At 48.8% G+C, this 17,998-nt stretch overlaps 3 protein-coding genes across 7 annotated transcripts in view; 2 read left to right on the top strand and 1 right to left on the bottom strand.

Moving 5' to 3' along the window:
• The window catches only part of LOC122413486 (membralin), a 758,197-nt gene that overhangs the window by 671,453 nt on the left and 68,746 nt on the right, over positions 1–17,998 (bottom strand). The window lies entirely within an intron of this gene.
• LOC122413825 (uncharacterized) lies at positions 373–3,891 on the top strand. The gene has a single exon (XM_043424434.1). The coding sequence runs from the start codon at positions 373–375 to the stop codon at positions 3,889–3,891; it is 3,519 nt and encodes a 1,172-aa protein (XP_043280369.1).
• LOC122413824 (uncharacterized) lies at positions 9,617–10,843 on the top strand. Its single transcript, XM_043424433.1, has one exon. The coding sequence runs from the start codon at positions 9,617–9,619 to the stop codon at positions 10,841–10,843; it is 1,227 nt and encodes a 408-aa protein (XP_043280368.1).

Genomic DNA, 17,998 nt, shown 5'->3' with positions numbered 1-17,998 from the left:
GGCAATGTCGTCGAGATTGTAGACCCGGGGTAGAATTTTCTCGAGACATCTCTTCTTCTCGAACCCCTTCACGTACACCTTGCTGGCTTCTCGTAGTCTGCTGAAGAAGATCTCGTGCGCCTCGTCATAGGGCACGGTGCCGCTGTTCCAGTTGAGCCCATGATAGTTTTCCTCCAACCACCGATTCTCGCTCTGGTACTTGGCCGGTAGATAGCTCCATCTGTGCGGCGACTCGAACAAATAGACCGACGGCTGGGCATCGTCTTCGAGAGCAACCATCGCCACCTCCTTGTAGACGAACTCGTTGAAGGGTCGCTTGAAGCCCTGGAAGTCCACCACGAACTCCATCCTCGAACTGATGCTTGCAAGTGGATGCTCGCCTCTTTTATACCTCCCACCTGCGTTGCTCTTTACCCCCACGCTCAGCAGCCAATCGTTGCTCTCTACAGTCCCACCTCATTGCTATCCTGGAACTTTCTGGAAGCGAAAATCAACAACGTTCTGCAGAGTAAGGGATCGAATGCGGTCAAGGTTTACGCCGTGCTTGCCGCAAAATTCACCGTTATGAAGAATGATGAAGAGGTGTTCGATACGAAGTTCTTCAACACGAAGGCAGCACCGATCTTCGGCACCACTGATATACGCCGATGGTTCGCGGAGAACATTCAGGAGCCCATTCAGACGGATCTGGAGGAATTCGAGGAGCAAGGTTCAGGCTGGTCGTTGCATTCCATCATCAACATGACGCTGCACATCAACAAGTTCAATCCGATGCGTGGCAGCTCTTACGTGGATCTGCCGGCCAAGATACGAAACAAGAACGCCTGCATCAACGTCCAGAACAACGACGAGCAGTGCTTCAAGTGGGCCATACTATCGGCGCTTCATCCCACCAATTATTCCAACCGTGTCTCCGAATACAGACGGTACGAGCAGGAATTAAACTTTGACGGGATCGAGTTCCCCGTGGAGCCACGTAAAATCTCCAAATTCGAGAAGCAAAACGAGGTCTCAGTCAACGTCTACATATTGAAGAAGAAGAAGCATGACTTCGACGTGTTGCCCCTACACGTGACGGATGCGAAGAAGCAACGACACGTCAATCTACTCCTAGTGCAGGACCATTACGTGGAGGAGGAGGGTGAGGAAGAGGATGAGGAGTGCTACGCGATCCCGAGGCTCCATTACGTGTGGATTAAGGACCTGTCTCGTCTGGTATCAACCCAATTGTCGAACGGTAAGCGCAAACTGCACATCTGCGATCGCTGCCTCCACTTCTACCACACCGAAGACAAGCTGGCAGCACACGAAGTTGATTGCAAGAAAGTCAACAAGTGCAAGGTCACCATGCCCAAATGGGCGAACAGGATGCTTCGTTTCAAGAACCATGGGCACAAGGAGCGCGTACCTTTCATCATGTATGCCGACTTCGAGTGCTTGCTGAAACCGACCCGGGACGAGAATGCCTATCAGAGCCACGAGGCATTCAGCGTGGGGTACTATGTGAAGTGTAGCTACGACGACTCACTATCGCGCTACCGCAGTCACAGGGGGCCGAAGCCCGCGGAATGGTTCGTCAGGGAGCTGCAGAACTTCGCTCAAGAACTGGACAATGTTCACGCGAACCCTCGGCCCATGGAAGCACTGACGCGGCAACAGGTCCGAGAGTTCCACAACGCCATCGAGTGCCACATCTGCCAGAAACCCCTATTGGGCGGCGACCGAGTGAGAGACCACTGCCATCTGACGGGCAAGTACCGCGGAGCAGCGCACAACGAGTGCAACCTGAACTATCAGGACTCGAGGACCGTGCCCATCGTCTTCCACAATCTCACCGGCTACGACTCGCACTTCATCATACGGGAAATCGCCACATGCTTCCCCGGTCCAGTCGAGGTCTTGCCCGAGACGAAGGAACGCTACATCTCGTTCACGAAGCACGTTGCCGGCAGCGATGTGAAGTTTCGCTTCATCGACTCGTTCCGCTTCATGGCGTCGTCGCTGGAAAAACTAGCATCGGACTTGAGTGAGCTGCGGATCGTGAGGGGTGAATTCCCCCACCTGTCCGATGAGAAATTCGAGCTGCTCACGAGGAAGGGTGTGTTCCCCTACGAGTACGCCGACTCTGTGGACAAATTGCAGGATATCGAGCTACCGCCAAAAGCGAGCTTCCACAGTTCACTGACGGGCAGCGACATCTCGGACGCGGACTACGAGCACGCCAAGAGAGTGTGGGACGAGTTCGAGATCCGGAGCTTGGGCGAATACTCGGACCTGTACTTGAAAACGGATGTGCTTCTCCTTGCCGATGTCTTCGAGAACTTCCGCAACAACTCTGTCGCAGCATACGGCCTGGACCCCGCCCACTACTACACACTGCCAGGCTACTCTTGGGACGCGATGTTTAGGTACACCCAGGTCCAGCTAGAACTCCTCACCGACCCCGATATGCACCTCTTCGTCGAGCAAGGAATACGCGGGGGTATTAGCCAGTGCTCCAACCGATACGCCCGGGCCAACAACAAATACATGAGCGACTACGACGCCAATGAGGAGGCCAAGTATCTGATGTACTTCGACGTGAACAATTTGTATGGCCGAGCGATGATGGAGTACCTGCCGCAAGGAGGCTTCGAGTGGTTCACCGGCCATAACGTCGACTTCCTCAATGTGCCGGACGACTCGCCTGTCGGATACATCCTCGAAGTGGATCTCGACTACCCGGAGAATTGTCACGACTCGCACAAAGACCTGCCGCTGTGTCCCGAGCACAAGAGCGCCCCCGGCTCGAAACAGAACAAGCTCATGACTACGCTGGAGCCGAAGAAGCGCTACATCCTCCACTACCGCAACTTGAAGCAGGCTGTGCAGCAGGGGATGAAACTCGTACGCGTCCATCGCGTCTTGAAGTTCAGACAGTCCGCATGGCTACGACCCTACATCGAGCTGAACAGCGAGTTGCGAAAACGGGCGCGGAATGAGTTTGAGAAGAATCTCTACAAACTCATGAACAACGCGGTGTTCGGCAAGACGATGGAGAACGTACGCAAACACGTGACTGTGAAGCTGGTGAGGAAGTGGGGTGGGCGCTACGGGGCCGAAGCACTCATCGCCAAGCCGAATTTCCATAGCTGCTCCATCTTCGGGGAGAACCTCGTGGCGATTCAGCTCACGAAGACGGAGGTTTATCTCAATAAGCCGATCTACGTGGGGCTGAGCGTGCTGGACCTATCGAAGATCCACGTATACGACTTCCACTACGAGTACATGAAGCGGGAATTCGACGATCGATGCAAGCTCCTCTACACCGACACCGACAGCCTGCTCTACGAGATTCGCTGCAACGACATCTATGCCATCATGAAGCGCGATATCAAGCGATTCGACACGTCCGATTACCCGCCGAACAACCGGTTTGGCATGCCACAGGCCAATAAAAAGGTGATCGGCCTTATGAAGGATGAGTGCAACGGCCGCATCATGACCGAGTTCGTGGGCTTGCGCAGTAAGATGTATTGCGTCCGTGTGGAGGGGCGTGATCGCATCAAGAGGGTCAAGGGCGTGAAGAGGAGCGTGGTCGAGGCGAGCATCACATTCGACGACTTTCTGCGATGTCTCCGAGACAAAAAGGCGCAACGACGAGTGCAATGCGTAATCAGATCACGCTTGCACAATGTGTTTACGGAGAGGCAGTCGAAAGTGGCGCTCAGTGCTCACGACGACAAACGCATTCTCCTACCCGGCAGCACGGACACGTTGCCATGGGGGCATTTCAGGGCCCCGCCACCACCACCGCCACTGCCACCACCACCACCACCACCACCACCGCAGCTACCACCACCACTACTGCCACCACCACCGCCGCAGCTACCACCACCACCTGCGCCCTGAGTGGGGATGGCGGGTATATTAACAGCGAACTCGCAGCCGTTCTTCACAGCAGCACGATGGACACCGTCGAGAAGCTCAACAAAATCGCTCTGCTCGAGGATTTCCTGCCAACGAAGAAACTGACGGAGTTGTGCGTCAACAGCATATATCATGTCACCGATCTGAGGCAAGTCACTACGAAGTATGGCCTGAGAGCTGTCGCCACTCTCGACAACGAATCCCAAGTCTTCCTACCGAGACGCATCTCAACGGCGTTCGAGAAGGATCCGAAGATGTTTGAGCAGATGGCGCAAACAGTCGTCGACGAGCGATTGCTTCTGAAGTACCTGCCCGGCAAGATACCACAAATCGAATTCAGCATCAAACAGTTGTCGACGAGCGATTGCTTCTGAAGTATCTACCCGGAAAATTGAATCAAACACTTTTGATGAAAAAAAAACATTTATTGAATAAATTACAAATCGTTCTTATTTATCCAACTGTTGTGTGAATTATTGAATCCCAACCACTTAACGTATACTTTATCGCCGCGCTTCTTCAATACTTTCTCCACGAGATACGTGTCGGGGTATTTGACTCGTAGGAGCTCCTCTTCGTAGAATCCACCGGCGATGGGCTTGTCTTGATAGTCCTTTAGTTTGTACGTTATCGGCTCCGTTGACGTCACCACTCGGCTCACCGTGAATATTTCCGTCGTCCAGTTGGGGGTGTAGCCTTTCTCGAAGACGTGCTTGTTCTTGCTCACTCGAACCTTGTCGCCGAGATCGAACTTGGGCGCTCTGCGCCGGCGTGCGCGTGGCTGTCGTAGCAGCGTTTCGACATGATCAGCGGTCACTTCACTCGGTTTCATACCGATAGTACGATGTTTGCTACCGTTGTACGCGGCTACGAGCTCGGGCAGAATGTCGAGCCACTTGTAGGAGCCGCGCAGACTGAACTGCAACCACATCTTGTTCTTGAGCGTGCGATTGAATCGTTCGACGATGGACGCTTTGAGATTACTGTACGTCGAGTAATGATTGATGCGGTGCCGGCTCATGAGTCGCTTGAATGGCGCGTTGTAGAATTCCTTGCCTTGATCGGTCTGCAGATTCCGCGGGACTCGGCCCTGACGGAACACCAGTTCCATCGCGGCAGTTACATCCTCGCCGGTCTTTCGCTTGACGGGCACGGCCCACGCGAACTTGGATAGCGCGTCGATGATGGTGAGCAAGTACCTGACACCTCGGTTCTCTCGGGCATACGGTTGCATCTCCACGAGATCCGCCTGCCACGTCTCGTCGAGCCCCCGAGCCTCGAACTTGCGTCGTGGGTAATTTCGGCGTGCCGGTTTGTGCAGCTCTTCCACCAATCTCTCACGTTCATTTTCCATGCAGCAACGTCTCGATTACCTCAGAATTGCGTTTGGCTAACTTCAGAGTCGTTTCAACGTTACCGTCCAGTATCCGTAGCTTCTCATTCACTTGATCCCGCAGAATCTGTATGTTCACTTGCACTTCGTCGGTGTCCTCTCTCAGGCGAGTTGTAGCGTGCAGCAATTTGTTCAGCGTACTCAAATTAACGGCGTCACTCGGTTCACTCGCCTCGGCGACGTTGCACAGTTTCTTGTTATCGACGTCGTACTGACCGTCGGTTGTGAGCTTGAATCCAACTCCTGGAGGACCACGCGTACCACCCTCGATTCGTCCCAATTGACGTCCGAACACATCGACGCTCATTGTTCGACTGAGGCTTCCTCGCGCGCGTGCGCCTACTATATGACGATACCGGCCTCGCACAACTCCTCGATGATCGAGACGATCTCGTTGGTGTGACTGGGATTGCCGGCCGATCGCTCGGCCAGCAGCAGACGCAGACGATCGACCAACTCGTTCGGATCGTCCCAGTACACGTAATCCATTCGCGTGTTCCTTCGCGCGACCTTGTATCGTGGCAAGGCACTACCGGTCTTCTGCGGTACGAAGGGTGCCACGTAGTTCTTGTACTTGCTGCTGTTTTGCTTGCGAATATCCTCGTCCGGACTGTAGTGTTTCCTGTAGGCGTTCGTACTTCGCAGAATCGTCCCATACGTGTTACCGTCTTCCGCGCTAACGAGACGAGAGTCAGGCTCCTTTCGGAAGAGCAGTTCGAGCAACCCGACGCTCGATCAGTACTTGGCATCACCCACGACGATGCTCCCCGTCTCAAAACGAATGGACGAGTCTCCGATCATCGTTCTACCGTCCGGCATTTTTCGAACTCCGTAAGTCGTGTCGAGATACTTCTTCCTGTTCGTGTTGAGCATGTGAAGATATTTGCTGACAGTCGGCACTTCCTCCTCCAGCACGTCATAATATTCCTCGCGTGGATCAGCGGGGCTGCGAGCCTCGTGAAGCCATTCACCGACTGCGGGACTCCGTTTGGTTGCAGGACTCTCGCCGACTGCGGGACTCCGTTTGGTTGCAGGACTCTCGCCGACTGCGGGGCTGCGAGCCTCGTGAAGCCATTCATCGACTGCGGGACTTCGTTTGGTTGCAGGACTCTCGCCGACTGCGGGACTCCGTTTGGTTGCGGGGCTGCGAGCCTCGTGTCGTTGAAGCCATTCATCGACTGCGGGGCTGCGAACCTCGCGTCGTTGAAGCCATTCGTCGACTGCGGGACTCTGTTTGGTTGCGGGCCATTCAGCCGGCTCCGACCACTCTTCCGCATCGTAGTAGGCCGTTTTGAAGGAATTTTCCATCTCATTAGGCTTCTTATGTGCATTAACGAGACGTTCGAGCGGCTGGACGATTGGTTTGAAAGTTTCGTCGAGCGCCCTCTCCATCGATTGCTTGTCAGCCTTCAGAAGCGCGTACTTGCGTTTAACGGCATCCCTCATCTTCTCCAGCTGGCTGAGCGTTCGTTTCTCGGCCCTCGCACTTCGGCCGTCCATGATGTACTGCGCGGAGTCACGCGGTGCGCGATATATTTATGGCGAAACGGTCGAAGCCCTTTCTGTACCTGCCGGATCCGCTACCGCGCTCCTTATCGATTACGAGGAATCCGTGATCGGTGTCGTTCCAGCAGGCGGAGCACAAGTCTCTGAACCGCGCGTACGGCATGTCCGTGTTGACGTGATCGTCGTAGACGTGGCGCAGGTTCATCTCGTCCTGGCGAAAGATCACCAGGAGATTGACGTTATCGCGCACCAGGTGCTTGGGAATCTGAGCGTACGACTGACACAGGTAGAAGCAATCGACGTTCTTGTGACGGCCCATGCAGTAGAAGGCTCTGACGTTGTCCTGCTTCTCGCATGCTATGTCGTCGAACACGATGATGGAATTGGGTCGCGCATCCTCCGGCGACACGACTTGATCGTGCTCGCTGAAGGCAAAGTACTCGATACCCCGGAGCGGTGCGAGGAGTTTCTCCAGCAGTCCGTACTTCGGTTGATTCAGCGACTTGGAGTATACGTAGACGTTCTCGAATCGCAGTCCATTGGGATGCGTGATGAGCGCGAGCAGCGCGTTGGTCTTGCCGCAGTTGGACGGTCCGCAGAAGACTGCGCGTATACTGGCGGGCAGTAACTCTCCGTGACGCGTGCGCGGTGCTCGTTGCTCAACGAGTGCATCGAAATTCATCACCGGTAACTTGCGCGTGTGCTCGCGGAAATCCATGACTGAGTCGTCGGGGGTATAAATAGCGCGCTTATATACCCTCAGCCACCATTCATCGGCGTGATGCGCACTGGACGAGGTCTCCTGAACAAGTTCATCAACCGACTGCCCATCGAACTGCACGTGCCGGGCTATCAGTACTGCGGACCTGGCACGAAATTGGCCGAGAGACTGGCTCGAGGTGATCCGGGAATCAATCCGTTGGACGCAGCGTGCAAGGAGCACGATATCGCGTACTCGCAGAACCGCGAGAACGTCGAAGCGCGCAACACTGCGGACCGACTGTTGGCCGACAGGGCGTGGCAGCGCGTGTTAGCGCGGGACTCCGGTGCGAAGGAGAGGCTCACCGCTTAGTCGTGGCGAACGCCATGAACGCAAAATCGAAACTCGGCATGGGCCTGAAGCGGAAGACCGCGACCCTCGCCCAAATTGTGAAAGCTGCCTCGCGATCGAGCGGCAATAATTCTCGCGAGATCATTCGATCGGCACTGAAGCAGGCTCGCGCTGCCGTGAAGAAGGCCGGCGGTAGGAGAAAAGTGCTAGTACCGCGCGTACTGCCAGTGCCGGAGAAAGTGGGCGGATTTTTACCCTTCCTGATTCCCCTCTTTGCTGGTTTGAGTGCGACGGGGGCACTGGTGCGACGGGGGCTCGGTAGGTGGCGCTGCGGGCGTTGCCAAAGCTGTGAACAGCGCCAAAGCTGCCGAGCGTCAGTTGCGCGAGAATCGCAGACACAACGAGACGATGGAGGCTATCGCAATAGGCAAAGGGCTCTACCTCAAACCCCACAAAAAGGGTTTCGGCCTGGAGATGCAAAAAAAAAGTCCGTCTGCCGAAACGCCCTCTAACGGACGCTGATCTGCTGAAGTACGCGCGAGAAATTCCCCACTTTCGCGGCGTATTCATGCGAAACGCCATGCCGAGGGGCGGACCGCGATTTCGCGAATGCGGCATCGTTAATCTCGACGACAAGGAGGGCCCCGGGACGCACTGGGTAGCGTATCGAAAGATCGGCAAAGACGTCCGCTACTTCGACAGCTTCGGCGATCTGCAGCCGCCTCGCGATCTCATGGATTACCTCGGCGTCCGCGAGGTCAAGTACAATCACTCGCGATATCAGAATTTCGGTACGTACGAGTGCGGCCATCTCTGCCTCAAGTTCTTATATAACCAGCTGTGAGCCGCCGCATCGACTCAGTCGCACGCGAAGCGACATGGGTGATTCATTGACCCTCAGTCTGACGGGAACGTCGTCGTTGCTGGAGGCGGAGTACTTTCCACCGATCGAGCTTTCGCCCGGCAAGAACTACGTTCTCGGCCTGGTGGAGTTTCTCACCTTCAACTCCATACCCAACATCGATATCGGCAAGAACAAGTTCTACGCGGGTGACCAAGTGATCGTGTTGCCGACGGGCAGTTACGAGATCGATGACATCGCAACGTACTTGCAGGAAGCGCTTGCACCGCTAGGCATCTCCCTCAATCTCAAGCCCAACAACAACACGCTGCGCAGCCTGCTCAAGTGTGACCACAACGTGGACTTTCGTCCTGCCGACTCCATCGCGCCCCTGCTGGGCTTCGCCCCACGCGTACTGTCGGCCGATACGACTCACAGCTCCGACTTGCCTGTGGCTATTCTCAAGGTCAACGCATTGCGCGTCGAGTGCAACATCACGTCCGGCGCGTACATCAACGAGCACAAGGTTCACACGATTCACGAGTTCTTCCCGGCCGTGCCACCGGGATATAAGATCATCGAAGTCCCCTCGCAAGTCATTTATCTTCCGATCGCCGTCCGAGTCATTGATCATCTGCAACTGCGCATCGTCGATCAGGACGGAGCACTGGTGAATTTTCGCGGCGAAATCATTACCATCCGGCTGCATATCAGAGAAGTCAAGTAGACCATGGGCATCGTCTTCAACAGCAGAACCACTCCGGGCTATAAAAGAGCGACACCACATCGTCCAAGCATCAGTCGGCGAGGAGTGTCGAAAACGCTAACACGTCGCAACATTCAGTTCCTGCGGAGTCTCGGCCTTCGAGTCATCGGTGGTGGAAGAAATTAACTTGCGTGATATTTTGCTGCTGGAATGGAAGAGGCTTTGGACGTTCATTCGCCCGTCGTATTCGACGAGTCCGTCACGCATTACGAGATTCACGCGCATCAACCCTACACTTCGTCGGGCTTCGCCAACAGCGACGAGATTCGCATATCCATCCAACATCAGGACCTCTGCGTCCTACCAGCCCGAAGCTCGCTGCACATCTGCGGTAGACTCAGCAAAGCCGATGGAAATGCCGTAACGGCCACACAATTGGTGAACAACGCCATCTTGCATCTGTTCGAGGAAATTCGTTACGAGATCAATGCCATCGAGATCGATCGAAGCAAAAATGTGGGTTTGTCCAGTCTCATGAAGGGATACGCCTCCTTCAGTCCCAGTCAGACGGCCATGCTTGAAAACTCCGGCTGGCTCGACGTTGCGGAGGCTCAACAGCTGAACAACGCCGGAGGATACTTCGACGTATGCATCCCACTCGCCATGATCCTAGGTTTCGCCGAGGATTATCGCAAGATCGTCATCAACGCGAAGCACGAGCTCATTCTCACGCGATCGAGGCACGACATGAATGCGATTCTTCAAACGGCCATCGAGAATGGCACCTTCGAGAATTACAAGATCGAAATCACGAGAATCGAGTGGTTGATGCCTTACGTGATGCTGGCGGACAAGCGCAAAATTCAGCTGCTCAGTCGCATTGACAAGGACATAGTCATGAGTTTTCGCATCTGGGAATTGTTCGAATATCCCGCGCTCCCGAGCACGACCAAACACGTTTGGACGGTGAAGACGTCGAATCAGCTGGAGAAACCGCGTTTCGTCATTCTCGCCTTCCAGACGAATCGAAAAGCCACTCGAACGGCAAACGCTAGCCGCTTCGATCACTGCGGCATTACCAACGTCAAACTGTTCCTCAACTCGCAGTGCTACCCTTACGGCAAGCTCAATCTCGACGTGCAACGCAACCAGTACGCGCAATTGTACGAGATGTACTCCAACTTCCAGAGCGCGTACTACAACGAGAAGGATGCCGAACCCCTGCTGACGAAGGGTGACTTCATCGCGCATGCGCCAATCATCGTGATCGACTGTTCGAAACAGAACGATACCCTCAAGCTGGCGCCGGTCGACGTCCGTATCGAACTCGAGGCCGATTCGAATTTTCCCGCGGGAACCACTGCCTATTGCCTCATCTTGCACGATCGCATCGTAGACTACAATCCCATAAGTGGCGACGTTAGGAAACGTCTGTAGTGGGGATGACTGAGGAGTGGGGATCCTCCTATAAAATGCGGGCGGCCGAGCGGAGTGCTCGGCATTCGTCATGGAGTACCTCGTGGACGTGCAGGGCTTCCAGTACCACAACTTCATAGTCAAAGAATTGGCCGTCGCTCCACTCAACTCGCCCGACTACTCGCTGGTCTTCCTGTTCCAACCACCGACGCCGTGGAGCGAGATTCCCGCCAGGTACAAGGGTGTAAATCTCTGGCTCGAACGCAACTATCATCGTCTGCGCTGGAGCGCCGGTGACGTACCCTACGACGAGGTCGAGAACGTGCTTCGCTCGGTTCTACGCGACGCGAGCACCGTCTACGTGAAGGGTGAGCAGAAACAACGGTGGCTCGAACAATTCGGGTTCAACGCGCGTGACGTGGTGGACTGCCCGTCGCTCAGGACCTCGTGCAAACTCGCTGCAGCATGCCCCCACCACGATTCACCCCATTGCGCACTGCGAAACGTTCTACTGTTGCGGATCTACCTTCACGAGTCGCGACCCTCTCTGGGAAGGTCATTGAAGCTGTGTCATCGGGGCGAACCTCTCTCAACCGCCGACATCGCCCAGCTGCCCAAGGAATTCATCGTGACCTTCGCCGCGTACAGCGTCGATGCTGCCTGGGAAAAATTGCCCGAGTCCCTCAAAATGGATCCTGAAGTTGCCGAGTGCCGACGATGCCGAGAGCATACAATGGAAAAATTGTTCGCGCCACTCAAAAGAGAATGTAAACTTTGTAAACTCGATTAAGTGAATAAAAAAATCTTTTTTATAATTGTGTGTCCGTGATCTTACTCAATAACTATCCCGATATTTAACTATTCCGATAGTTAACTTTAACTATTCCGATAGTTTAACTATTTCGCTAGTTAACAATTCCGCTCGGGGTTGCCGACTTGTATCCGCACACGAGATCTCCACTATCCAAATCGCCATCGGCGCGAACTTTACGGCGCGCGGACTTTGAATCCATTCGAGGTTTGTTTGGGTTAGAGAGGTCATCCTTTTTACCGACCGTTTGGGAGGCCATCTTTATTACCGACCGTTTAGGAGGCCATCTTTATTACCGGCCGTTTGGGTCCATCTATCGGCATTTACGCGAACTATACGGCGCGCGGACTTTGAATCAGTGCGATGTTTGGGTTTGTTTGGGTTAGAGCTCAGTTCGATGTTTGGGTTTGTTTAGGTTAGAGCTCAGTTCGATGTTTGGGTTTGTTTGGGTTCGATCACATGTTTGGGTTTGTTTGGGTTAGAGCTCAGTTCGATCACATGTTTGGGTTTGTTTGGGTTAGAGCTCAGTTCGATGTTTGGGTTTGTTTGGGTCTGTTTGGGTTTGTTTGGGTTTGTTTGGGTTAGAGCTCAGTTCGATGACATGTTTGGGTTTGTTTGGGTTAGAGCTCAGTTCGATCACATGTTTGGGTTTGTTTGGGTTAGAGCTCAGTTCGATCACATGTTTGGGTTTGTTTGGGTTAGAGCTCAGTTCGATCACATGTTTGGGTTTGTTTGGGTTAGAGCTCAGTTCGATCACATGTTTGGGTTTGTTTGGGTTTGTTTGGGTTTGTTTGGGTTAGAGCTCAGTTCGATCACATGTTTGGGTTTGTTTGGGTTAGAGCTCAGTTCGATGTTTGGGTTTGTTTGGGTTTGGGCTGCCATCTTTATTACCGGCCGTTTGGGTTTGGGCGGCCATCTTCATTACCGACCGTTTGGGTTTGTTTGGGTTTGAGCAGGGAATCTACTTTACCGACGGTCGGTAAGGTAGATCCCTACATGGTGCGGAACCCGCATAGCTCTACTACTCTCGTCGAAAAAAGGCTATAACTTTTCTTTTTTATTGAGATATCGATAAAATTCTATGTACTTCTTTAGATAATCTAGTTATATTGATGCAGTCCGAATTTGAAGTCGATCGAATAAAAATTGCCAGAGTTCTGCTGCGTGCCGCACTCAAAAAAGTGGTTTGAGAAAAACGCGTTCAAAGTTTGAAGTTTGGTAATTTATGTGATAATGTTACGTCCAAAAGGGACGAACGTAAACGGGAAATTTATTTAGTCTTCGCTGCCACCAACCTACACAAAGTGTAGGATTTTTGAAATGTGAAATATTTAGTAGATATTTTGTTTGGTCTAAATGAAATTGAAATAATTGGATATTTATGGGAATAACCGACATATTGCAATATTAAAGTGATTAAGTAATCGAAATAATTTAAGAAATAACGAAGAAGTGCCTATATGATCCCGTACGGGCCCCGAAGCAGGAGATTGGGTCGCTCAGATAATTATTAACCGGGAAATCAGATTTATTGACAAGGTATGGAAACAAATGGTTCGACGAGAACAGAAAATTATGTGAAAAATATGCGAAAAGGAAAGATACAAAAAGGTTTACAATTTGAATGAATCGAGGTACGATTTTGAAGACGGAAACAACCGTGAATTAACATTTACTCCAACTTACTCTCTCACACGAACGGGAACAATTCTCCCGTTCCGTTTCGCACACAATAACCGCGCCTTCAGTTGATGCGCGGTTCTCACACACGCACAGAATTAACTTGGTTTAGGAAGAATGACAAATGGAGAAATAAGGTTAAATAAATGGTGCATACAAAAGTCTGCAAGATTTGGCAAGAGAACGTCTGTGAGGCCAGGGGCAATGTGTTGCTCACTACGCGTTTGTTGACGGAACCCAGACTTATAATCTCTATGCGGTTAACCTGTGTCATTGTACCAGGATTTACTACCCCGCCGCGAGTTGCTGGATTACAGAGTTATCCCGAGGGACGACCGAGTGTCAGTTAAGAATCAAACGGAACTGATGTACAAAAATCCTCGCCACGGCGACGAGAGCTCGAAAGCGATCGCCGTGACGGGTTTTTCAGTGCATCTCAGCACTTTAGTCTCTAAGTTATGACTTTAGTGGTTACCAAGGGTATCCACGAGCCACCTTGGAGGTCGCGATCAGGCGATGCCGAATCGGCAGATTCCAAGCGGTTGCTAAGGCACGAGGCATCGCGTACTGACCGAATCAAGAACGTTCTGGCAGTTTCAATAAAAGAAATATTTTAAAGTTGACAGGAATCGTCGTCAAGTCTCGCGTTTAATGATAACTAAACGCGGGACGTGACAATAAATTGGAAAAAAAATGTTTACCTTTAATCAGCAATTCCGGCACCATATAGCTGGCCTTCAAGAAGCAAATCAAGGCCCTCAGCATCTTTTCTCGAACTTGTAGAGGCTCTTCTTGCCTCTTTTGCAACATCCGTGAGCGAGCACTCCGCCTGCTCGATCCGCGCTCCGTCGGTTTCAACGCAAAAATTGAAACAATTTGGGCCGATAGTTACCCCCAACATCTCCATAACTTTCATGAGGCTTCTCAGGCCATCGTTGAATAATAATACCGCGATATCAGCGGCAATACCGACGATTTTTTTGCTCCCGGACTGACTCTTGTGGGCTATTGCCCAAACTGATTTATTGTATTTTTCGTTATTGTTTTACGTAAAGCTGCCCAAACGACGCTGCAGCAAATCGTCTCTGCTCAAATTTTTATACACTGGCGTAATTACCTCCAATACTTCCTTAGGAAGAGGCGGCGCCGACCGGTTGAGATGCGCACCTGGCTGAGGCGGCGCGGAGCCCCGAGCGTCACAGAGCACAGCACCACTCCATAAAATATTTAATATCTCCGAAAATAATTATTTTTTCGACGTGGGACCAACGGCATTCTATTTTTAAATGTATTTTAGATTTTTCTAGATGGTTTTCAAAAAATCGATTTTTTGAAGCCTTCACAGTGGTGTTGTCCCTTAAAGACACTTACACAAAATTTCGCTACGGATATATTATAAAGCAAAAGTCCAATGTAATGAACGCACTGCAACAGATGTTAGCACACGCAAAAACGCAAGGACACTTGATCAAGGAATTACTAACAAGGAAAGTCACCTTAGTGTACCCCCACAACCTGGGTTGAAAAAATTACATTTTGTAGTTCACATCAAAGTATAAACCGTCACAAAAAATTAGCTGCCCACTCGCATATTTAAGGGATGAAATTAATTCCTCAAAATCGGTCGTTTTTTCGTTTTTCGTTGATATCTCCGCAACTAAAATAGATACGGCAAAAGTTTAAATGGCAAATTAATTCATTTTTCAGTGTTTTTCAATAATATATAATCGTTAATTGTATAGCTTTTTATATTCATTTTATTTTCATAAAAAAACGTGTTTTTTTGTACATTTTTCTCTACTTTTCCATGGTAAACCTAATTATTCCGATTCGAAATTCAATCATATCAATCTACATTGGTTTTTTTCCGACACAAGTGCTCATTTTTTCAAACGCAAAATTTTTTATCAATTTCAACTTATAACATCTTTTCGTCAAACTATGAGGTGGGTTTCTTAAAATACGTTTTATTTTTCTATGATATCCTATCTATTGTGTTAAACAGTGATATATCAGTAAAAGATAAGGCTCTATATAATCTCATTGTTATCACATTTAAGTTAGTTTTAAAGCGGTTCCCGTTCACTAAAGTTCTCTGATCATAGGTATGCATTGTTGAGTACGTATTGAATACTACGAACTTTTATAAAAATGCATATCAATCCAATGAATGTCATACATATTTTGTCGACTTATTTTATGACGATGAATTTGCCCGAAACACCGGTGAATGAAAGTGAAATGAAATTAGCCAATACCATTAAAGAGTTTTTAATTGAAAGTATAAACGAATACACGGGAATCGAAATTGAAGAAGACGAAACTCTAAACTTTCAAGAACAATTCAAACCCCGTGAGCCTGAAAGTGTAGAAGATAGTGAATTGGAATGGGATTCAATTTCATTCAATGAAGCTGATGGATCTCATTGTACAAAAAAAAATGACGATGAACTCCCATTTGATTACAAGAAGAAAGCTGTGGAGTATTGGAGAAGTGGAAAAACAAAAAATTTAAATATTCGTACAGTCGCACATCGTTTAAGAAAAGTAATTTCTAAAACACAATTAAAGCATAGAGCTCATCAAATAAATAAAGCTGGGACTTATAAAGAAAAATTGAATGAAATATCTCAATATACTTTAAATCACTTCATTGAAGCAACTGAATGTGGCAAGACATACATGATATTGATTTGCAACGATGGACTTTGACCGCAACATAAAGATTTCATGAATTCCGATGCACGATTCAAAGCATCAAAAAATTGGGTGAATAAGTTCAAAAGAGCACATCACATAACGTCTCGAAAAATTACAAAATTTATTACCAGGAAAACTTTAGAAGACTCAAAAAATCTTGCAAAAACGGTTGAAGAGTTTATAAATAATGTTAAATCTGTTATCAACGACATTGGTCTGGAAAACGTTTACAATTCGGACCAAAGTGGATTCCAATTTGAAATGCATTCCGGTCGCACTCTTGCAAACCAAGGATCAAAAGAGATTGAAAGCGTTGTTCAATCCATATCTTCGACAATCCATTCATATACAATTCAACCAATGATATCGGCCGATGGAAAATTACTTTCACCGTTATATCTTGTATAAAAATAAATCGGTGGTGACTTTGGTCCACGCGTAGAAAAAACGTTATTCAAACCCAAAAACGTTTTTGTTTCGGCATCAAAATCGGGAAAGTTAACATCAGGTACGAACTATTCAAATTATATATTCGGGCCGCAAATTAAATATTGCAAACCAAATCATACTAAATATTTCGTTTTATCGACAGATCATTTCAAACAGTGGCTAACAGAAATTTATTTTCCGAATGTTGGTGACAGCAGCGCGCTCTTGATCGACTCTTGAAGTGAACACTGTCCAGGGGTAGTTAATGAAGTAACTCCTCTTCATAAAAAATTGTATTAGAAATTATTCCAATAAGAATAACAGGACAAATACAAACATTAGATGTGTTTGGTTATCGAATATGGAAAAATTTTGTAAGGCACTTTTCAGACATAACTATTCTTTCCGGTAGCGATATAAATCTACATTTAAGGAATAACCGAATTGTAAACGTTTTCCAGACCAATGTCGTTGATAACAGATTTAACATTATTTATAAACTCTTCAACCGTTTTTGCAAGATTTTTTGAGTCTTCTAAAGTTTTCCTGGTAATAAATTTTGTAATTTTTCGAGACGTTATGTGATGTGCTCTTTTGAACTTATTCACCCAATTTTTTGATGCTTTAAATCGTGCATCGGAATTCATGAAATCTTTATGTTGCGGTCAAAGTCCATCGTTGCAAATCAATATCATGTATGTCTTGCCACATTCAGTTGCTTCAATGAAGTGATTTAAAGTATATTGAGATATTTCATTCAATTTTTCTTTATAAGTCCCAGCTTTATTTATTTGATGAGCTCTATGCTTTAATTGTGTTTTAGAAATTACTTTTCTTAAACGATGTGCGACTGTACGAATATTTAAATTTTTTGTTTTTCCACTTCTCCAATACTCCACAGCTTTCTTCTTGTAATCAAATGGGAGTTCATCTTCATTTTTTTTTTGTACAATGAGATCCATCAGCTTCATTGAATGAAATTGAATCCCATTCCAATTCACTATCTTCTACACTTTCAGGCTCACGGGGTTTGAATTGTTCTTGAAAGTTTAGAGTTTCGTCTTCTTCAATTTCGATTCCCGTGTATTCGTTTATACTTTCAATTAAAAACTCTTTAATGGTATTGGCTAATTTCATTTCACTTTCATTCACCGGTGTTTCGGGCAAATTCATCGTCATAAAATAAGTCGACAAAATATGTATGACATTCATTGGATTGATATGCATTTTTATAAAAGTTCGTAGTATTCAATACGTACTCAACAATGTATACCTATGATCAGAGAACTTTAGTGAACGGGAACCGCTTTAAAACTAACTTAAATGTGATAACAATGAGATTATATAGAGCCTTATCTTTTACTGATATATCACTGTTTAACACAATAGATAGGATATCATAGAAAAATAAAACGTATTTTAAGAAACCCACCTCATAGTTTGACGAAAAGATGTTATAAGTTGAAATTGATAAAAAATTTTGCGTTTGAAAAAATGAGCGCTTGTGTCGGAAAAAAACCAATGTAGATTGATATGATTGAATTTCGAATCGGAAT

This window comes from Venturia canescens, chromosome 7 (assembly GCF_019457755.1).
Source record: "Venturia canescens isolate UGA chromosome 7, ASM1945775v1, whole genome shotgun sequence".
Lineage (NCBI taxonomy): Eukaryota > Metazoa > Arthropoda > Insecta > Hymenoptera > Ichneumonidae > Venturia > Venturia canescens.
This window is presented reverse-complemented; position numbering and strand designations above follow the sequence as displayed.

Bases quoted from the DNA above. Each gene is read 5' to 3' on its own strand.
- LOC122413824 (XM_043424433.1), top strand. From the start codon at position 9,617: ATGGAAGAGGCTTTGGACGTTCATTCGCCCGTCGTATTCGACGAGTCC.
- LOC122413825 (XM_043424434.1), top strand. From the start codon at position 373: ATGCTCGCCTCTTTTATACCTCCCACCTGCGTTGCTCTTTACCCCCAC.